The sequence below is a fragment of the Gymnogyps californianus genome, chromosome 1, assembly GCF_018139145.2.
Source record: "Gymnogyps californianus isolate 813 chromosome 1, ASM1813914v2, whole genome shotgun sequence".
NCBI lineage: Eukaryota > Metazoa > Chordata > Aves > Accipitriformes > Cathartidae > Gymnogyps > Gymnogyps californianus.
This window is the reverse complement of record NC_059471.1, coordinates 131938594-131956358: the sequence shown is the minus strand read 5'-3', so window position 1 is coordinate 131956358 and position 17765 is coordinate 131938594. Positions and strand designations below refer to the sequence as shown.

The window sequence follows — 17765 nt, the reverse complement described above, 5'->3', positions numbered from 1 at the left end:
CAGCCGCTCCGTTCCGCTCCCCGCCGCGCCGCTCCGGTCCTCCCCCTCAGGCGGGGCCGGGCCTGCCGGGCGGGGCGGGACCGGGACCGGGGCCGGGCGGGGGCCGGGGGCGGCGCTGGGCCCGGGCCTGGGCCTAGCGCGGGGACTCAAAGCTGCGTTTGGGTTCTTCGGAGCTGTGAGGCGGCGATTGCCCCAGGGTGGCGGCTAGGCCGGGGACATTTTAGCACAGCGCAGTGGGACCAGCTCTCTCCGGGCTTGGCAGGAAGCTTCGGGTCCCGTAGTCCGCTAGCCGATTAAAAAGAAAAAAAAGCTAAAAGCAAGAGTTGCGATAGAAGCTGCCTGCAGAATGATCCACAGAAGGTCTGCAGCCTGTCCTCGGCAGGTGACACTTCTGTGACAGTCCCGTGTGAGGACGGGGCTGTCCTGAGCTGCAGCTTTTCTCTTTTCCAGTGCGTCACATTTTCCAGCAGCCATCACCTACCTGACATGTTCGCTTCAGCAGCATGGGAGGCTTCCCTCTACGGGACTCCCTCGTTCACTGTGTTCATCGTTCCCTCTCCCAGGCTGATATTGCTGTTCCTCAGCCAGCAAACCGAAGGCTGTGGTGAATTATCCAGCCTTTGAGAAACCCCCTGGTGAGACTTCAGTCTGAATGTTCAGGTCTTTAGCTAAATTTCCCCCCAGTTTAAACATCCAGATTCCTTGGAAAAACAACAACAGAAACCTACCTTCCCTGCTTCCCAGCATCCCTTGGTACATTTGGTAACTACAACCCTAAATTTAACAGCAGTGCGTATTGCATACTGAATGGACCTCCTGCACTGCTAGGGAGGACATGGTGAGAAGCATGAAACAGAATGGGGAAGAAGGATTTCTTTCCCCTGGTATCATCTCACTCCTCCGTGGAGAGCAAATAAATGCTCTGCTGGAGCTTTGGGCAAGCAGAGCCCTGCCGGGTTTGTGAGCAGAGTGAGGGTGAAGCATGGGGCGCTTCACTGGGACAGTTCCCTGCCCATCAGCCAAGTTTGCCAATGAAAATCCCACCACAGAGTTGATATACTCTCTGCTTCTGTCCCCACTGCTGTTGCTTCTCTTACAGATGGCTCAGGAAACACCAACATTGGCACATGCTTTCCAGTAGGTTTTTGAGCCACGGTGGGTGGAATGGGGCAGCCATTCACATGGGCAACTTACGGTGGGACGTGCCAGCGGAGGTTCTCAGGCTTGAGCTTTCAACAGAAGGATGTTTTCCAACTTGTCTTCATCAATATTGTCTTGTGTGACACACAGACAGGCTTTTGGACAGGTCTCTGAGCAAACTTCCTCTTCTCCTGGAGTTGGCAGGATGAGAACATAAACCCTCCTCCATGCATGGGAAAGAGAGTTTGGTTGCAAATCACCTTCACGAAGGGGGTCCTTTTTTATTGAACTTCCCTTGCATCTAGCGTGTGCACCACTACAACAGGCTGCAGCAGCGGCTCTCACACAGCGCGACGCTTAGAGCTCCAGGTACGTGTGCAGTGAGGGCGAATGGGGGTTCCCCAGCAAACTGAGCGCGGTTGGTCTGTTGCTATAAAGTTATGGCAGCTGTTGGAGCCTCATCGTGTGCCAGGGTACAAATTCCTTTGAAGTAGATGTAAAGAAAGAAAAACACCTAAAGAATGAAAACCACCCTAAGAATGAAAAAACACCCAAATGTCAACATTATCTACTGTGTGCATTGCCAGTGAATATTGTTCTCCAAACAAGGCAGCTGGTGGTGACTTTCTGTTTCTCATGTTGCATGTGTCTGTGCAGAGTCTTCGGTTTGTATCTTGTGTCATTTTCATTTAATTCATTAAGCTCTCCTATGCTTTCAATGCTGTCAGCTTCGCTTCAGGGGCTACTGTACTGGGGCTGGCCCATAGGAATGATTCACTAGCACTAAAACTATTTGGCTACTGAAATTTTTGGAAGTGTGGGCCATAACCGAAGTATCTTTTTAGCCCTTTCTGCCATCTAGTGCCCATCTCCGTTCATGCATTTAGACTCAGGAGACCACAGGTCTCAATTCTGTACCCTAAACTGAGCCTAGAGGCCACAGTCAGCAGCCTGGGAAAGGGACCTGGTTTTTCAGAAGCAGTGAGCAACTCTCACTGGGTCCAGGGGTAGAATGTGGTTTCCAAAATTGTGGCCACAAGGATTTGTGTTTTCAAACTCCTTTTTTTTTCCTTTTAACCAACTGTGCCATAGCTTTAATCAAATATTGTAATTTGCAGGCCTTACAGTTAAAGTTGCATTGGTTCTTACATGGTGTGATTAAAATTTGAGCCCACTCTGAGGGGAATGTAACAGATCAACAAAAGGGTTAAAATAACTTGTCTGAATAGCGTGCTCCTTGAGGTTCTGGACTTCCACTTTGCTCTCTTAAGCCAGAACTCCTCTTCCTTGTCAGCAACAAGTAGAGGTGGCAAAACAAAGGTTTTATGCAGTAATGTCACCTGTAAGTTTTATTTGCCTGCCCTGGCAAAAGAACAACCAAGCAAAAACAGTAACAAGAGAATTGTGGTATTTTCCCCAACGCATTCGCACAGTCCTTTCATCTCTGCTCACACTAAGCTGCAGGCCCGTCTACCTTTCCATAGTGGTCTAGACTACCTTCATGTTTGGTGAGGGAGAGTACTGACATCTTCACATCAGACGCTTGTTCTTGCACACGGGATCTGGGAAGAGGGAAATAAATTCTGCAACGTAACCCCACCCCCTCCTGCCAGGCTGTCGAGGGGCGCTTTTTCTCTCATCAGGCTGCAACAAATACCTCTGGTAATGACTCTCTTACTTCAACCTTTCCAGCATGGATGGAGAAGAACCAGGCATGCCTTGCAAAACCAGGAGCACTTACGTCTGCTTTTGGGGGAGTGGGACAAGTGTCAAGAGTAATGAAGTTCTGCTGTGCTCTCTGCTGAAGTCCTTACTGTTTTTTCTTTAGGTACAGTCCACCCTTCTTGTGCTAGGTGCCCTCTCTTCAAGATGGGCCAGGAGGGAAATAACCTAGTAGGTGGCCTATAGGAGCCAAAACATGTCCAATTTATCCATTTGTCTTTATGCATGTCTCAGAGCCCAGGCCTGTATGTCTTCTTCATCCAGTCATCTACCAGCACACACACTTCAGATATTCACCCACTCCTGCAATCATGTTACCACATCTGGGGGCCATTTCTCCATCCCTAACTCCTCCATTTCACCTTGTTTTGTTTGCTTTGTATCAGGCCCACCAGTATTGTCACGACTAGCGCAATGCTCTGTGTAGATGTGAGGCAGATTAATATGGCAAAGCATATTAAACACTGACTATGGTGTGAAAGGGTTAGCCATGTATGCCATGTGGAATATTACAGCAGCAACACTTTGTTAAGCATACAACTACTAGTGACATAATCAATCATGGATACATCTCATTGTGCTCTCGCAACGTTCTCTGGGGGGGATTTACAAGCTGTTGTCCCCCTCCACCAAAGCAGGCAGGCTGGAGGTAAAGCTACCTCAGCTGGAGGAAACCAGTAGGAACCTAGTAGCTTGGTCTAGTGCAATGGAGTCTATGAACAGTATTGTCCAATATTTCCTGCTGGGCAGAAAGGAGAGATTGGGACATTACTAAATATAAATAGCAGGGCGCTCTGTCACATTAAATACTTTACATGTTCACACCCTTGGCTGTACACGGCATGTAGGATGTTGGGGGCTTTTTTATTTTCCCCATGACCGTGCTTTCCCCAAGTGAAACCGTGTACCTTACTTTTGTAGAGCTGAGAGTCCTGATGCACATGGTTACAGATCACATATACTGGATAAAGAGGGAATATTATACATAGTGGGAAAGAGGAATATTATACATAAATGTAAAAGCAGAGTATAGTGGAATTGCCTAGTGCCTCCCATAGTCAGCTGAGTTGCAGTCTGGCAGGAAAAGCTTACGGAGGCAAGGCAGCATGCAGACTTCTGCTTAAGCCCCACCAGAGGCGATCTTCACTTGTCCTTCTGAGATGTCCTGGTTTCAATAAAGCGAACGCAAATTCAGTCCAAGGCTCCCCAGACGCAGTCCTTCCTCTGGAGGCATGTGCGTTACCCTGCCGGCACTAACAGTAAGGTGTGGTGGGGCTGTGTCACAGGAGTGTGTCTTTGTTGTCTTTCCCGTTCAGCAGCAAGAGGTGAGCAAGTTCCTCTTGGGGGCTGGTGTGCTTTTCACAATCTTCTTTCGTTAGGAATGTACCGTGTTCTCTGTGACAGAGCCACCTCCAGCGCCTATAAAATTTCGGGAGTTAGCCGATGGCAGAGAAGGCTCCACCTCAGGGCTTGGTACCTCTTCTTTGGTGTCTCCCACCACTGACTCTTGCGAGCTGGTCTCCGGGCTGGAAGCTGCCTGGAAGCCGGGCTCAGCGCTGAGGGGCTCACTGTTCTGCAGGGGAAGCAGGGCCCGGTGCCGCATCAGGCTGTCGTCGCTGTTCTGGGCCTCCAAGGAGTTCCTGCGCTTGGCGTTCCTGTTGGCCATGGCGTTCTTTTGCGGCTCCTCGAAGCTCAGCGACAGGGTGACTGTGCCGCTCCCGAAGCTGACTTTTTGCTTGCACCCACGCTGCTGCTGGCGCTGCCGCTCGGCAGAGGCTGGTAGAGGAAAAGGGTCCTCGTGGTTGCTCTTGCTGCTGATGGAGGAGGAAGGGGTGGAGCCGGTGGAGCCCCCCAGGCTGTTGGAGCGCTTGCGCGACACGTTGCTCCGTCTCAGCGTGGCCCTGGCGGCCACCTTGAAAGCGTGGGCAGCTGTGCTGCAGCGCACCTCCTCGATTGTGTTGCGGGAGGGCTTGAAGAGGATGATGTAGACTTTGTTGAAGAAGATGCAGGCCAGGAGCCCAAAGCTGGCAGCCAGTATCGCAATCACCTCCACGGCAGAGACGAACTTGCCGTATGTGCTGGCGTAAGCGGGGATGAAGGAGATCCACACGATGAAGAATATCAGCATGCTGAAGGTGATGAACTTGGCCTCATTAAAATTCTCAGGCAGCTTTCGAGACTTGAAGGCGAAGAAGAAGCAGATGGCTGCCAGGAGGCAGGTGTAGCCTATGAGGAAGCCGAGGGCCATCAGGGAGCCTTCATGGCAGGTGATGAAGATAATCTCATCCTCCAGTTCATGGTTTCGGTAACTGGATGGCGGGGCCGTGTAGAGCCAAATCACACAGATGACAATCTGCACAAACGTGCACAAGAAGACCAGGAGGAACTGGAGGTTGAGGCCCCACCACTTTCGGTGGAGGCTTGTGGGGATCTTTGCCTCGAAGACGAGCAGGACACGGTTGGTTTTCACCAGGATGCAGGAGATGCAGAGGACAAAGCTGATGCCGAAAGCTGGCTGCCGCAGACGGCAAGTCCAGTTCTGGGGCTCGCCAATGAAGAACAACGAGCTGGAGAAGCAGCAGAGCAAGGAGAAGAGGAGGAGGTAGGACAGCTCCCGGTTTGTGGCCTTGACAATGGGTGTGTTGCGAAATTTGGTGAAGACTCCCAGGACAAAAGAAGTCAGGAAAATTCCCAGCACAGCAAAGAGAGTCAGAGCGATCCCAAAGGGCTCGGTCCAGGACAGAAACTCTATCTGCTTGGGGATGCAGGACGTGTGGTTCTCATTAGACCAGTAATCCTCAGGGCACTTGTCACAGGCACTTGCATCTGAAAAAGAAGTGACAGGGAGAGAGAAGGTTTGTCAGAATGAGAGGCTGAAATGTGGGGTGACATATATGGCAGCTACGCAACAGCCTTCATCTTAAGTACATGGGGTGTTCCCTTCAGATGTCTGCAGATTCCCAGAATCGTATGTTGGTGTCTCAGAGTGTTTTACACTGAAACAACCAGCCTCCCGTGGGCTATATAGCAAAACACAAAGCATGCTTAGTTCCAGCTTAAAAAAAGTCCTGCCCCTGCACTCGTGTTTTTGGAATCTATTTCTTGGCAAAATTTTGCGAACTTTGATTGCTATCAGCTGTTACATAGGCTCTGTTCCTCTCTCTTGTTCCTTCATTTTTATCATGTACTTCTGTCTGTCTTCATACCTCTCACACTTTTATCATAATTTGAAACATCCTGCCTGTCTCTATTACAGAGAAAATTAAAAACGTGCTTGCCTCCTTAAGTGCTTTGAGAGCCTATTTCATATTCCATGGAGGCGAGTCTTAGAAGTGTTCAAATTACTCTTTCCTGAAGGCAGGCAATGCCCTTGACTCCCAGCACACTCTCATTTCATGTTGGAACACCAGAGGAAGATGTCTTAATGATATCCCTCTCCCCACACCCAGCAAAGCGTCCCACTGATACTTGCAAAGGGAAAATTGATGCCTCCATCTCTTTCCTCTACATAAAACTAGTTGTGCCTACTGGGATGGCAATGTATGTCTCCAATGGCTGCCATGATCAAAAGGCAAGGACCTGCTGCTTCTGCTCTTCTTCTTTGACCCAAATGGGCCTTGTGCTCCAGTGGGGAGGGTCATGACTCCTTTGATGGCAGTGGAAAGGGGTTGAGAGCAGTGAGCTGGAAGTCACAACCTACCTCAGTCTTTGGGATCCCAGCGGGATAGCAATGGGCTGCAGTGAGTTCTGGGAACAAACATTCAGAAAACTCCTTTAGCAGCAACCTCCCTCTGAGCTTTGCACCTAAGCACAGACAGAGACTCAGAGCATAGCTTCCAGAGCAGAGCTTGATGCTAGTGAGAAAGCCAGGAATGCCCAGCTAACGAGGGCAGAGGATTTCAAGCTCTCTCATTCTGGAGGGGTGGTTGGATGGAGCATCCGTGGCCTGATATGATCCTGCTTTCCTAATGACTGGTTGCCTCACCTAAACTGTTCATGTGAAAAACTTGCACTCGATGCAAAAGCTCAGTCAGAAGCTCCCATCACCATATGTCATTTCATTTACATCCACTCAGCCAACCATTTTTATTTTTCTTGTGCCTTTTACCTGGAGGCCTATTGCAAACTGCAGGCGAGGCAGAGCTAACTTCACATAACACGGAATTCAGCCACCTCTACCAGAGACAGGCAGCTATTTAGCACTGCACCCTAAAGATGTGCTTTCACTGTTGTCTTGAGCTGACTTAGAGACCATGCTGCCACTCAAGGGAGTAAACCAGATCTCCCTGCTCCACCAAGGTTGCTCATTCCTGCCCCCTCCTTTGTGTGAGCACTAGAGGTCATGCAGCTTCTCCTTTAGCTGGAAACTCAACCTGCCAAGAGTTTGTTTTCAGGAGGACCAGAAACCTGATCCAACTTGCTCTATGGTCACACAAGTACCAGCACTGCTCCCAGACAAAGGGTGGGAGCAAACAGCTGGGAGAGGACATGACAGATTGTCTCCTTTGGTAGTATCACTGTGTCTCAGCTGGATGAGACTGGTTGTAAAACTGCTCTCTACGCCTATAAAACTGACAAGCACAGGAAATAAAGAGCATTACTGTCAGCTGAAATAGCAGCAGGAAACCGTGGAGTCAGAAGGCAGTCACCCCCTCAGCCCCACAAATTTCACCAGCACACTAGTGCCAGCTCACAAAATCCTGTGAAAAATACCAAAAGACCCTTATTACACATGACCAGAATTGCTTCTATTTAACTTGAAAATGCTACTCGCAAGCATCCTGTATTACTATATGTTCATGCTAAAAAATTATCATTCCTGTCTGATAGGATGCAAATTTGATTATCCCAAAGGAGAACAATTGTTCAGTCTTGCATGCAGCTTACTGAAGTTTTCATCTCAGGCATGGTCTGCAGCGTGCACTGGGACCAGTGCTGCCAGAGAGGGTGGGAGGAGATCCTGAGCACCCTGTAGCGTGGAGGGGACTGCTGTTCGGAAAGGATTTACTTGCCTTCATTACCCTGGGGATGCCCAACACTGAGGGAGCACTAATGGTGTTGGAAATTCAGAATTTTTCAACCAACTCTAAAACTGAGGTTACCTTTTCCCTCCACTGCAGAACCTGAGCGGCTCGATCCAAGCTCCCACTGAAACCAACAAAAAAGATGTCCATAGGTGTTTGACAGGACCCAGAGATTCTGGTCTCTTGCAGTGCCAGTGCTCAACAGAAGCTGTGGTTGGTGACCCCATAAAAGGAAATATCCCTCTCTGCTTGTGAAGTCAGGGATGGAATGGACTTTATTTCTTTGTAAAGCATGAAATAAAACCCTGACAACATGAGGAAAAGCAGACAGACAACTACAGAATTTATGATTAGGGTAGGGAGTGTCTCCTTTGTCCAGGCTTTTGGAGGAACAAAAGCTATTGCTACAGTGCAATGGAGTTTGCTTGTGGCTGCCTGAGAGGCTTCCTATATGCAAGTCCTTTTTCAAGTTCTCTGCCTTAATTTTCCTAACGCAGAGCGGAAGGGACAAGCAGGCTTAGCAGAAGACAGGACCTGAGGACCACAGGACTCGAATCCCATAAGCTTTTCAGAAGAAGTCCCTCCAGACTTTCTGTGAAGCCCCCTGGCAAAGCAGCCTCCAGCTCAGCACTGCAGGAAAGCGATTTCAGCACAACTGCAGGTGATGCCCAGAGGGCTCGCATGGTCCTCTGCAAACCCCAGAGCAGCTCTGTGGGTATTACCTGTTTCATCACTGTACTCCCCGTCGGGGCAGTCCACGCACTCGAAGCAGCAGGTGGGCTCTCCCTCAATAATGCCCTTCCTTGTGCCTGGGAGGCAGTCCCTGCTGCAGTTAGAGAAAGGCACCTGCAAAAAAAGAGCCCGAGGAGGGTTAATGGTGGCAGTGCCCCACATGCAGCCTTTCTACAGCAGGACCTTGGGCTTCCTCCAAGGGTGTTATTGCTTGATTAGCATGCTGGATGGAGAGCCTCAGAGGCTCACCTCTTCCCTCCACCGAACAGATGCATTTTGCACAATAGTCCTTCCCCAACCCACTGCAGTGATATTTGCTTGAAAGAAAACATCAAGGGATGGTAGGGAAGATGAGCAGACCTTTGTAATCTCTACTGTGTTGTGGGCACTGCAAACTGGTATGTGACCCGTGATACACATACCAGAAAACAGTTATTAGACGGTTAAAAGAAAAGACAGACAATCTCTACTGGCAGGAATTTGAGGCAGCCTTGGAGATGACAGGCTCTGACTGCTGATCCCCAATCCCATATATTGCATATTGACTGCTATTGATTTATGGGAATTAAGACAGTTTCTTGAGACCCACTTCCTCCTGTTCTCCTGAAGACCCCCTCCAACCCAGAAACAAAAAAGGTAAATTAAGTAAACACCAGTTTTCATATGAAAGAAAGAAAGGCCCTGTTTTTAGAATACTGAGTATCTAAAGATGCAAATCAGCAGCTATATGCAGATCCAAAGGCTTCTCGACTGCTGCTGCTGCAAATGATGAGCTGTGTCACCTGCTGGCTGTGCATTTATGCTGTGTGTGAGCCCACCTGAGCATGGTCATATCCTGGCAGCAAGTGGTTGCATGCCTAATGCACACTGACAACAAGGAGTTCAGCATAATAAGTGGAAGCCTGGGCCTTTTTTACACAGAAGCACAACCTGAGGTTGAGCTCACCTTTTCCCAACTAAGTTAGCGAAAGAGAGCTGACACAGAACATGGCTTTCTCAGCTCAGGGGAGTTAAACCCACAATTTCCACTGCCAGCAAAGTACCATGATCTGTACATACTTAAAGGCTGCTCTGGTTGGAAGCCTCCATTCACCTTTTTGGAAGTTTGCTGCTAGTTTGCCCAAGTGCTGCTAACCTGCTGATCTCCAGGAACCTCCTGTGTGGGTGCACTTAGGCAGTGAGTCTGGGGTATGGTTTGGAAATTGCCTGTGTGCAGGCATTGACCTCAGCCACAGGGTAAGCAAGCCCTCGGCAGTGGCAACTCCTATGCAGAGATGCCCGTTTTGTGGCTCAGGTATTGACCTGCAGCTGAGAGCAGTCGCCGTTGCCCGTCACTCTGAAGTACAGCTGCAGCACAGTGTGGGAACACTGTTTCTAAGCTGTTAATCAGGATTGCGTAATTAATTGGACAGACACACATCCAGGGCAAATCCCTGCAGCTCCCCACTTGAAGCACTCTTTGCTGTTAATACCTATTGCCATTAATACAGTGTGCTGTTAATACCTATACCTTGGGACAGTCTTTCAGCATCCACCAAGAGGACTTCATCAGTCTAGACTGTCTTTCCCTAGGCTGCCACTGATGATTTTGAACAGGGCTGAATAAAAGGCCCGACTGAAGTCATGCACTGCTTCCCCATTATCTGCTAAGCTGATTGAGCTTCCAAGGAGGAAAACTAAATTGGTTTGGCATGATTTCATCTTGACAAATCCATGTTGGTTTATTATCCTCTAAGTGTTTATAAACTATTTAATTTTTTTTTTAATCAAGTCTTTTAGGTTACTGAAGCTCAGCTCAGTTGTGTGTAATTCCCTTGGCTCTCCTATATCTGCTTTTAAAAACAGGTATTATGATTACCCTCCTCTAATCCTTTGAGACATCACCCATCCTCCACATTTCTCAAAGACGAATTGCTAGTACTTTTGAGATTGCATTGGCTGCCTTCTTAAGTATTCCATGGGGAATTTCATCAAGTTCCGCCAAAATGAATCTATCTATCTTACCTACTCTTTAACTTGTTCTTTTGCAAGTCTGGCCAATGCTGAAGTTCCTGTGTTAAAATTAACTACCTTTAATCTTGTTTTTGAGGATGACAGAGGCACACAAGGCTTCAGTGAGTGAAGTACTGGCTACTCTCTTTGAGCAGAGCCTTTTATCTGGAAGAAATTCAAACTCTATAAACGGAAAAAAAGGCTGCAGCAGACACAGAAGTCACAAACCCCTCCACTGGCACACAATTTACATGCCCTGGCATGACACTCAGCAACATCCAGTCACATTTTTAACAGTTTAGGACAGAGAATGAAGATAAATATTGCACTGTTGGAGGAATTTAGACCAAGAGAACACAATTGCTCCATTTAAGTAAAAAACAATAAAATCCTAACTGTTGGAAAAGGTGCCAGTGGCATTTGCAATGATTAGAAGGAGGGGTTAGAATATCAGGATTTTTTAATTCCACTTGTAGTTTGTGCTCAGAGACTCCAGCTGGGCTTAGAAAAAACTGAGCTCAGTATTTCTGTGGTAAGGTGCTCTGCCTGCCCCATGCCTCCTTCAGAGAGCTCTGGGTTTAAACCGTAAGTGAAGCTGGGGTATCTGGAGTAAAGGTAAGGCTTAACTGATGGTGTAAATATATTAGACAAGTGTAGCTACTGCAAAAGCAGTTACCTGATCTGTCAGCCAATGTGAGTAATCACCTGGAAGTTAATTGCCTTGTTCATTAATCAGGTGCTGATTTAACATGTCTAAACATTGCAGCAGGGCCTGGCAGTGACATTTCTAAGCTAACGCTCCCTGTGTCACCTCCCAGGCTGCAAGCCAGATGCCTGCTCAGTATCCCTTCTGGGAGCTGGGGTTTCTGTGTAGGCTGGAGTGGGCTGCTGCTGGCTATGATGGCAGCTCACCTGGCTCTTGTCCGGAGATCTCTGCACCATGTTTCCATCACGCGAGGGAGACACAGCCCTGGCTGCTAGTGACGATACAGTTATGCTGAAAAGATCTAACATATGCAAGAAAGTGGAGAAGGACTTAGGCCTGACTAAAGTCAATGGCTACATCACGTACTTTTGAGACTGCACAAGCACCTTAAAAAAAGGTAGCAGGTACTGGTATCTCCCACTATTTGAGCACCATGTCCAGGTTAACCTGGGCAGATTGACAGGGCTTATTCTGTTTGGTTTGCAAGGCAAGGGTGTGAGGAAGGCTCTGGGCCTTGGAGGGTAAAGCCAGCAGAAACAGTTGCGAATTTAACTAGGAGCAGGAAGAGACACTTCTTGATACAGAGATACTGGGAGTGGAAGAGATGGCTGTTTTCAGCAATGAAACTGCTGAGCTCCGGAAGACTTGACTTAGTCAACAACCAGACTTGGGTAATGAATTTCTCATCCTTGTGGAAACAGCACTGCAAAATTCATGTTATTTAAACCATCAATACCCAGGCTCATCAAATGTATAGGAGGGGAGAAGCAGCTGCCCGTTATTTCCAGAAGTGTGTAACAAGGGTGTGAAGACTACGGCAGAGACCATATATACCGTAAGATGAATGGATCTTTTAATGAGACATGGAGCCATAATATGAGGCATGTGCAGGGTTAGTTCAAATTTCAGCTTGCGGAAACTTGGGAAACGTTACTGTGAGGATTTAAGCACTTACCTCTTTAGAGAATCCACTCCACAGGATCTTATTTTCATTGATAAAGAGCCTCTCCCCTTTCTTGGCATAAACGTTGTAGTGCCCAACCTCTTCAAAGACAACTGAGCCATCCTCCGGAGAGAGATGCCAATTGATTATTGAGTAATTCCCTACCAGGTCCCCAAACTCATCAAAATCCACTTGCTCCCCCATGTTATTGGTGAAATTTAAGTGTCGCAGATGCTTGAGAACCTAGACAGAGACAGAGAGACACCGTGAATGCCTGCATGTCACAACCCTACCACAGCACACATCTGCTATGGGGACAGAACTAGAAATAATCACTTTACTACAGTCCTTAATCTCTTAAAAAGCAATTCATCACAGCAGTAGCAGGCTTTCTCTCATAGACATCACATCCACACACGGAGCCTGTACAAACCTCGTAGACAGCACAAAGTATCATGGCCCTCAGGGTGGTCAGCACTCATCTGTAACACTTATCAGTTGCTACCCCATCAGCCATTTAGCATTCCTGTTCACTCCGTGTGAGCCACCTCTGTAGCCCATAGGTCTTTGTTGGGGGCAGAGAAGTGGCGGCAGCCACTGAAGTGTTTCAGTCACCCATGCATCCCTCTCACCCTGCTCTTGCAACCACTCTGCATAAATGCTCTCAGTTGGCATTGCTCATCTCTGAATGATCAATCACTCAGAAACGGGAATGCTTGAGAAACAATTCAAACTTGACTTTTGATTGAAAAACCCCAAGCCCAATGCACTTCAGTAAAAAACAACAAATCAAGCTTGTTTGCCACATGACAGGCCTGGAGAATTCATACGACTTTTTTTTGGCTCCTGTCTCCTGGTTGTGTAGTTTCAAGTAATCACATTCTGCTTGTCCCACATGTTGACTCCTGTAATTTTCACCTCATGCCTTAAACTGTCATATGCTGCGGACAAGAGCAGTTAATCCCAGGGACAATTGCAGTTGCAAAATTCATGATCTAGATAGCCTGACAGGTAGACCAAAGAAACTGCAGCGTGAAAGAAAGCCTGTACTGGCAACTGTGATACAATTCATCCACATCATATTTTTCTTTAAAAGTTAGTTGCTGGTTTATGCACTTATCAGATATTCTCCTTCCCCCCCCCCCCCCCCCGTTAATGGATGTTCTTAGTTTCTCTGTAGAGAGAAACTCTACAGTCACTTCTGTTTCCATCTATGGAAAGCTGAGGTGACTCCGAGGGCACCTGGCTGTCAGCTGCCCCTAGACCACTGTAGTTGCTGCTGTGGTTCTAGTGCCTGCGGCAGCTTGTAAGCCCAGTCCTCTCTCTCTCACCTGTGAGTGCCCAAACATACAATCCTGGATGGCAAAATGTAAGAAAAAACAAAATTAAATCAATTTGTCTGGGCAGGCAGAGCCTCACCCCACAGACATAGAACAGACAATATGGTTTTGATGAAGCTTTTTCACCTAGAAACACAGGGACAGGGGAACAGAATCAATTCATTAACTCCTGTCAGTTTTGCTAAATTGTCTCATTTTTCTCTGTTTCCTTTTGGGATCCTCCTATCTCAAGCTAACATCCCCAGAGCTACGGAGATACCCTCCTCTCACTGCCTATGTCAATGCCAGCCTGAGAGGGTCTGGAAAAATCATACTAGTACTATGCAGGACGTGGCTGGCAATACCTCTTCAGCTTTGTGTGATGTTGATGGAAGTACATCAAAATATTGCCACAGTATTCAGTCTTTGAATAATGGGTGAGATGGCAGAGGCAGGATTTTTTTCAGTCTTTCTCATCCCTGCTGGCCCTCCTCGATAGACCAGCTCCCTCATAAGGTGTGCAGCTGAAATGATCTCACTGAAGAGCCAGGACCTGTCCCTGGAAGACCTCACCCTCTGATGGACATGGCAAAAGAAGGTGCTCTGCTCTGGCACTTTGCTGTGGAGATCCGGGGCATTGCCTGCTGTAGGGAAGAAAAGAGGAGACTGCTCCCCTCTCCCCCTCCTCATCCCTGAGGGGCACCCAGGAAGATGCTACTTGCCCAGTTCCATCAGGGAAGAGTGAGAACAGAGCAGAAGCAGCTCTGAGGTCAGAATGGGTGACACAGGGTCTGCAGATCCACAGTGATGTCTGTACTGCATCAACTCACTTTGGCTTCATCTGCAGTGGGGCTGCAGTCCTGGATGTGTTAGCAGGAACCTTGTCCATCAGTAGGGAACTCGCATTCCTCTACAGGCTCTAGCACCTACCACAGGGTGACACCTGCAGCTTTGACATCCAGATCAGATTTGAGTCATTATGTTGAGCTGAATGCCATGTTTCTCCTCACTCCAACTCAGTATTGCACTCTCATGCAGTACTGTAGCACTATGCTGAACAACACTAGGATATCCTGACTGGATATCACTGCCAGGTTGACTGTTAAGGAGGTGCAGACCTTGCACTTCTTTTGATTACAGTTTCTACACACATCAGGAGATAATCTTGCAAGAGCCATACTGAAGATTCTTCAGTTCAAGTCCTGCCTCTCCTAGCCAGCTGCAGCGGCAGGAGGCTGGCTGGTCTTACAGTCAGCGAGATGAACAGTGGAGAAACTTCTGGTGCAATTTTTGTTGTTTAATTTCATAACATTAATCTCAATTAGTCTATTCCTTTGCCCTACCTCCTGACACTAGGCTTCTTAGAAAGTAATATATACCCCTGGTTACTGGTAGGTTTTTGTAGGATTAGTTTAGCAGCATGTTTCCCTTGGTCACACACACACACTACACCTGAGGATTCAAGTTATAAACCATTTCACGTATGAGCTGATATCTCTATCTGGTGGGTAAATGTTCATATAAAAGCACGGATCTGCACTTAATGTTGTCGTTCCCCAGGCACAGAATAGCAGCTTCAGCTATGCAGCCATAGCCGGGGAGCAGGAGAGCCCAGGTGTATCAGTTCATGCAGGAAAGACACATGCCCTATTTAAAATCCCAAATGGAGGGGCAACAGGAACAACAGCAGTAACAAAACCTGTTTTCTCTTTCCAGCAAATACCAAAGTTTGCCTTCAAGTCTATATTTCTGAGGGGCAGCTTGTGAAATGGTAACTGAATGACTACTAGGACATGTTCCTCTTTTAGATGGTAAGAAAATCCCAGGATATCTGTTATCACACAAGTTCTGCTCTCTACAGGATGAAAATACGGTTGAAACAGCCAAGGAATATATAGGCACTAAACTTTAAAAGAGGAAGTTGTAGACTCTGAATAACTACAGCACTCTTTTATAGGCACCAGTCTATCAATGATTAGCTAAAGGTTTTACAGTTAAAAATGTGTCACTGTGTTTTGTAACTAAAGATAGAAACATAAATACCGAGGACTCAATCCACAAAGACTTAAAAGACCCTGCTTCAGCGAGGGCAAAAGCACGTGTGGGGTGTGTGTATCATATCCTGGAACCAAGAGTTTATGAAAGAAGTGTTGACCTCGTGGCTTGAATAGACCATCAGCAGCTGGTGGAAGCCTGCAGGGAGAGCATTGTGCAAGCTGCTGTCTTCAGATGTTTCTTTCTGTAATTTTTCCTTCTTTTTTTTCCCTCTGTCACAGGCTCCATGGTGAATTGCAATGCCTTTTAATTAAAACACCTGTTATCAGAAAGCACCTGCTAGCTGCCCTCTAGCTCACCCTCCCATTATTCCTGGTAAGGCCATTCCCAGCCACGTAGCATCCCATGCTTTATCCAGGCTAGATGTTCTGGGTCATGTCGTTTCCACTCTTATGGAAGAATCATAAAACCATAACATAAATACAGTTGTATTAAGTCAGACCGGCAGCCCATCTCCGCAGGACCTGTTTCTGACTGTGGCCAACAGCAAATGCCTACACAAGAGTAGAAGGGGACGTGATACTTCCCCAGAATACTCTCACACATTTTGCAGCTCAGTGACTTCCTGGGCCAAAGGTCTCTGTACCTGATAACCTGCAGTGGGTTTTTCTTCCATGACGTTGCACATTTGTGTTCTGCACCTGTGCAAACTATTCACATCCACACCCTTCTACAGCAAGGAGATCTACATTTTATGAGAAAAGCACCTCTTCTTGCCTGTTGGAACAGAGCAGCTAGTAATCTCTTTTGATGACCTTCATGCTTGTGTTGGAAAAGACAAAGAACTGTCATTTGCTAGTCACCTTTTCCATGCCTCTCAGGATTTTACAAACCTTTGTCAGATCTCTCTTCAGCCACCTCCTTCCCAGGCTGATGAGCCCTATCCCACTTTGCTGCTTCTTGTACAGAAGCTGTTCCATTGACCCTTCTCCAAACTTTCCCAGTCTCCTTCATCAATTCTGAGACCTGCACATGATATTGAAGTGAGATGCACCAAGGGTTAATGAAGTGGCCACAGGGCACTCTGTTTACCCCTCTGTCTCTTTTCCAGTGTGACTATTCTTAACAGGGCATTTGCTTCTTTGACTACTACTCAGCCAGAGCTGAGGAGTCCACCCAAGGACCTGTTCAAGCCTGAAGATCTCTTTTGTGATTAGTCAGAACTCACCATTTATTTTTATCCTCTGCTGACTATCTTTCTTCATCCATGCGAGGACTGAATTTGGTGACAGACTACCAGAAGCCTTTTAGAAGCCTAAGCATATTCTATGAATAGGAGCTCCCTTATCCATATACATCCCAATGCCTTCAAAGAACTTCAGGAGGTTTGTGAGGTAGGGTTTCTCTTTATAAAAGTCATGGTGACTCCTCCCCCGTATATTCTATTTTTCCTTCCTTTTTTTTTTTTTTTTTTACTACAGTTTCTAATAATGGGCTCAGTCAGGCTCTGCTAGTTCCTTGGATCTCCTCCAGAACCCTTTTAGAAAACTGATGTCACATCTGTCAACTTTCTCGGCCTCAGGGCCTAAGGCTGTTTCAAGTGAGAGGTTGGTCACCATAGCCAGCACTTCAGCTACTTCATCTGTGAGGTCTGGCAGAGCTCTTGGGTGAACAACATTCACTTGCACGGAAGCATTAAGGTTCATTTTGCTCTTGTGTCCCATAGCTTCTTCTACAGTCACTTCAATCAGACAGATCCTCTACAAGTCCCCCATAAATAAATAAAATCATGAACCTTCTCAAGTTTGTCCATAAAGAGCACACTTTTCTTCTGCCATGGCCTTACCTTGTCTTTTGCAGTGATCATCTATGGCTCAACAGACAGACCTACTACTGAAGTGTTTAAAAAAGGATTTATGAGATTTTACCCCATTTACAGCCTGTTCCTCATTTTGTTTTTTGGCCTGCCTTATTTTATTTTTAGATTTAACCTGCCAGAGTTTATGATCCTTCCAGTTTTACTCGCTGGACATAACTCAGCTATTTGAAGGATGCTGTCTTGCTTTTAATAAACACCACTTAATACCTTTGTTTTGCCTTGCCAGCTTCCCTAGCCTTCTCCACCTTTTCTTGATCTGCAGTAGACACTTACTTTGTGTCACTAGTATTAGGGCAGGTGGCAGGCAAAAAAA

At 47.2% G+C, this 17765-nt stretch overlaps 1 protein-coding gene across 2 annotated transcripts in view; it reads right to left on the bottom strand.

Annotated features, from left to right (window-relative positions):
- Nucleotides 1-3900: 3900 nt before the first annotated feature.
- The window catches only part of CASR (calcium sensing receptor), a 41298-nt gene continuing 27433 nt past the window's right edge, over nucleotides 3901-17765 (bottom strand). Inside the window, exons 4-7 of one of the 2 annotated variants that reach the window (XM_050893917.1) lie at nucleotides 12272-12502; nucleotides 11648-11669; nucleotides 8609-8740; nucleotides 3901-5688 (exon numbers count right to left, since the gene is read on the bottom strand). In XM_050893917.1, the coding sequence (XP_050749874.1) occupies nucleotides 4238-5688; nucleotides 8609-8740; nucleotides 11648-11669; nucleotides 12272-12502 (1836 nt within the window). In that variant the 3' untranslated portion in view covers nucleotides 3901-4237. The remainder of the gene's footprint in view (nucleotides 5689-8608; nucleotides 8741-11647; nucleotides 11670-12271; nucleotides 12503-17765) is intronic. The other variant, XM_050893925.1, reaches the window with a different exon arrangement.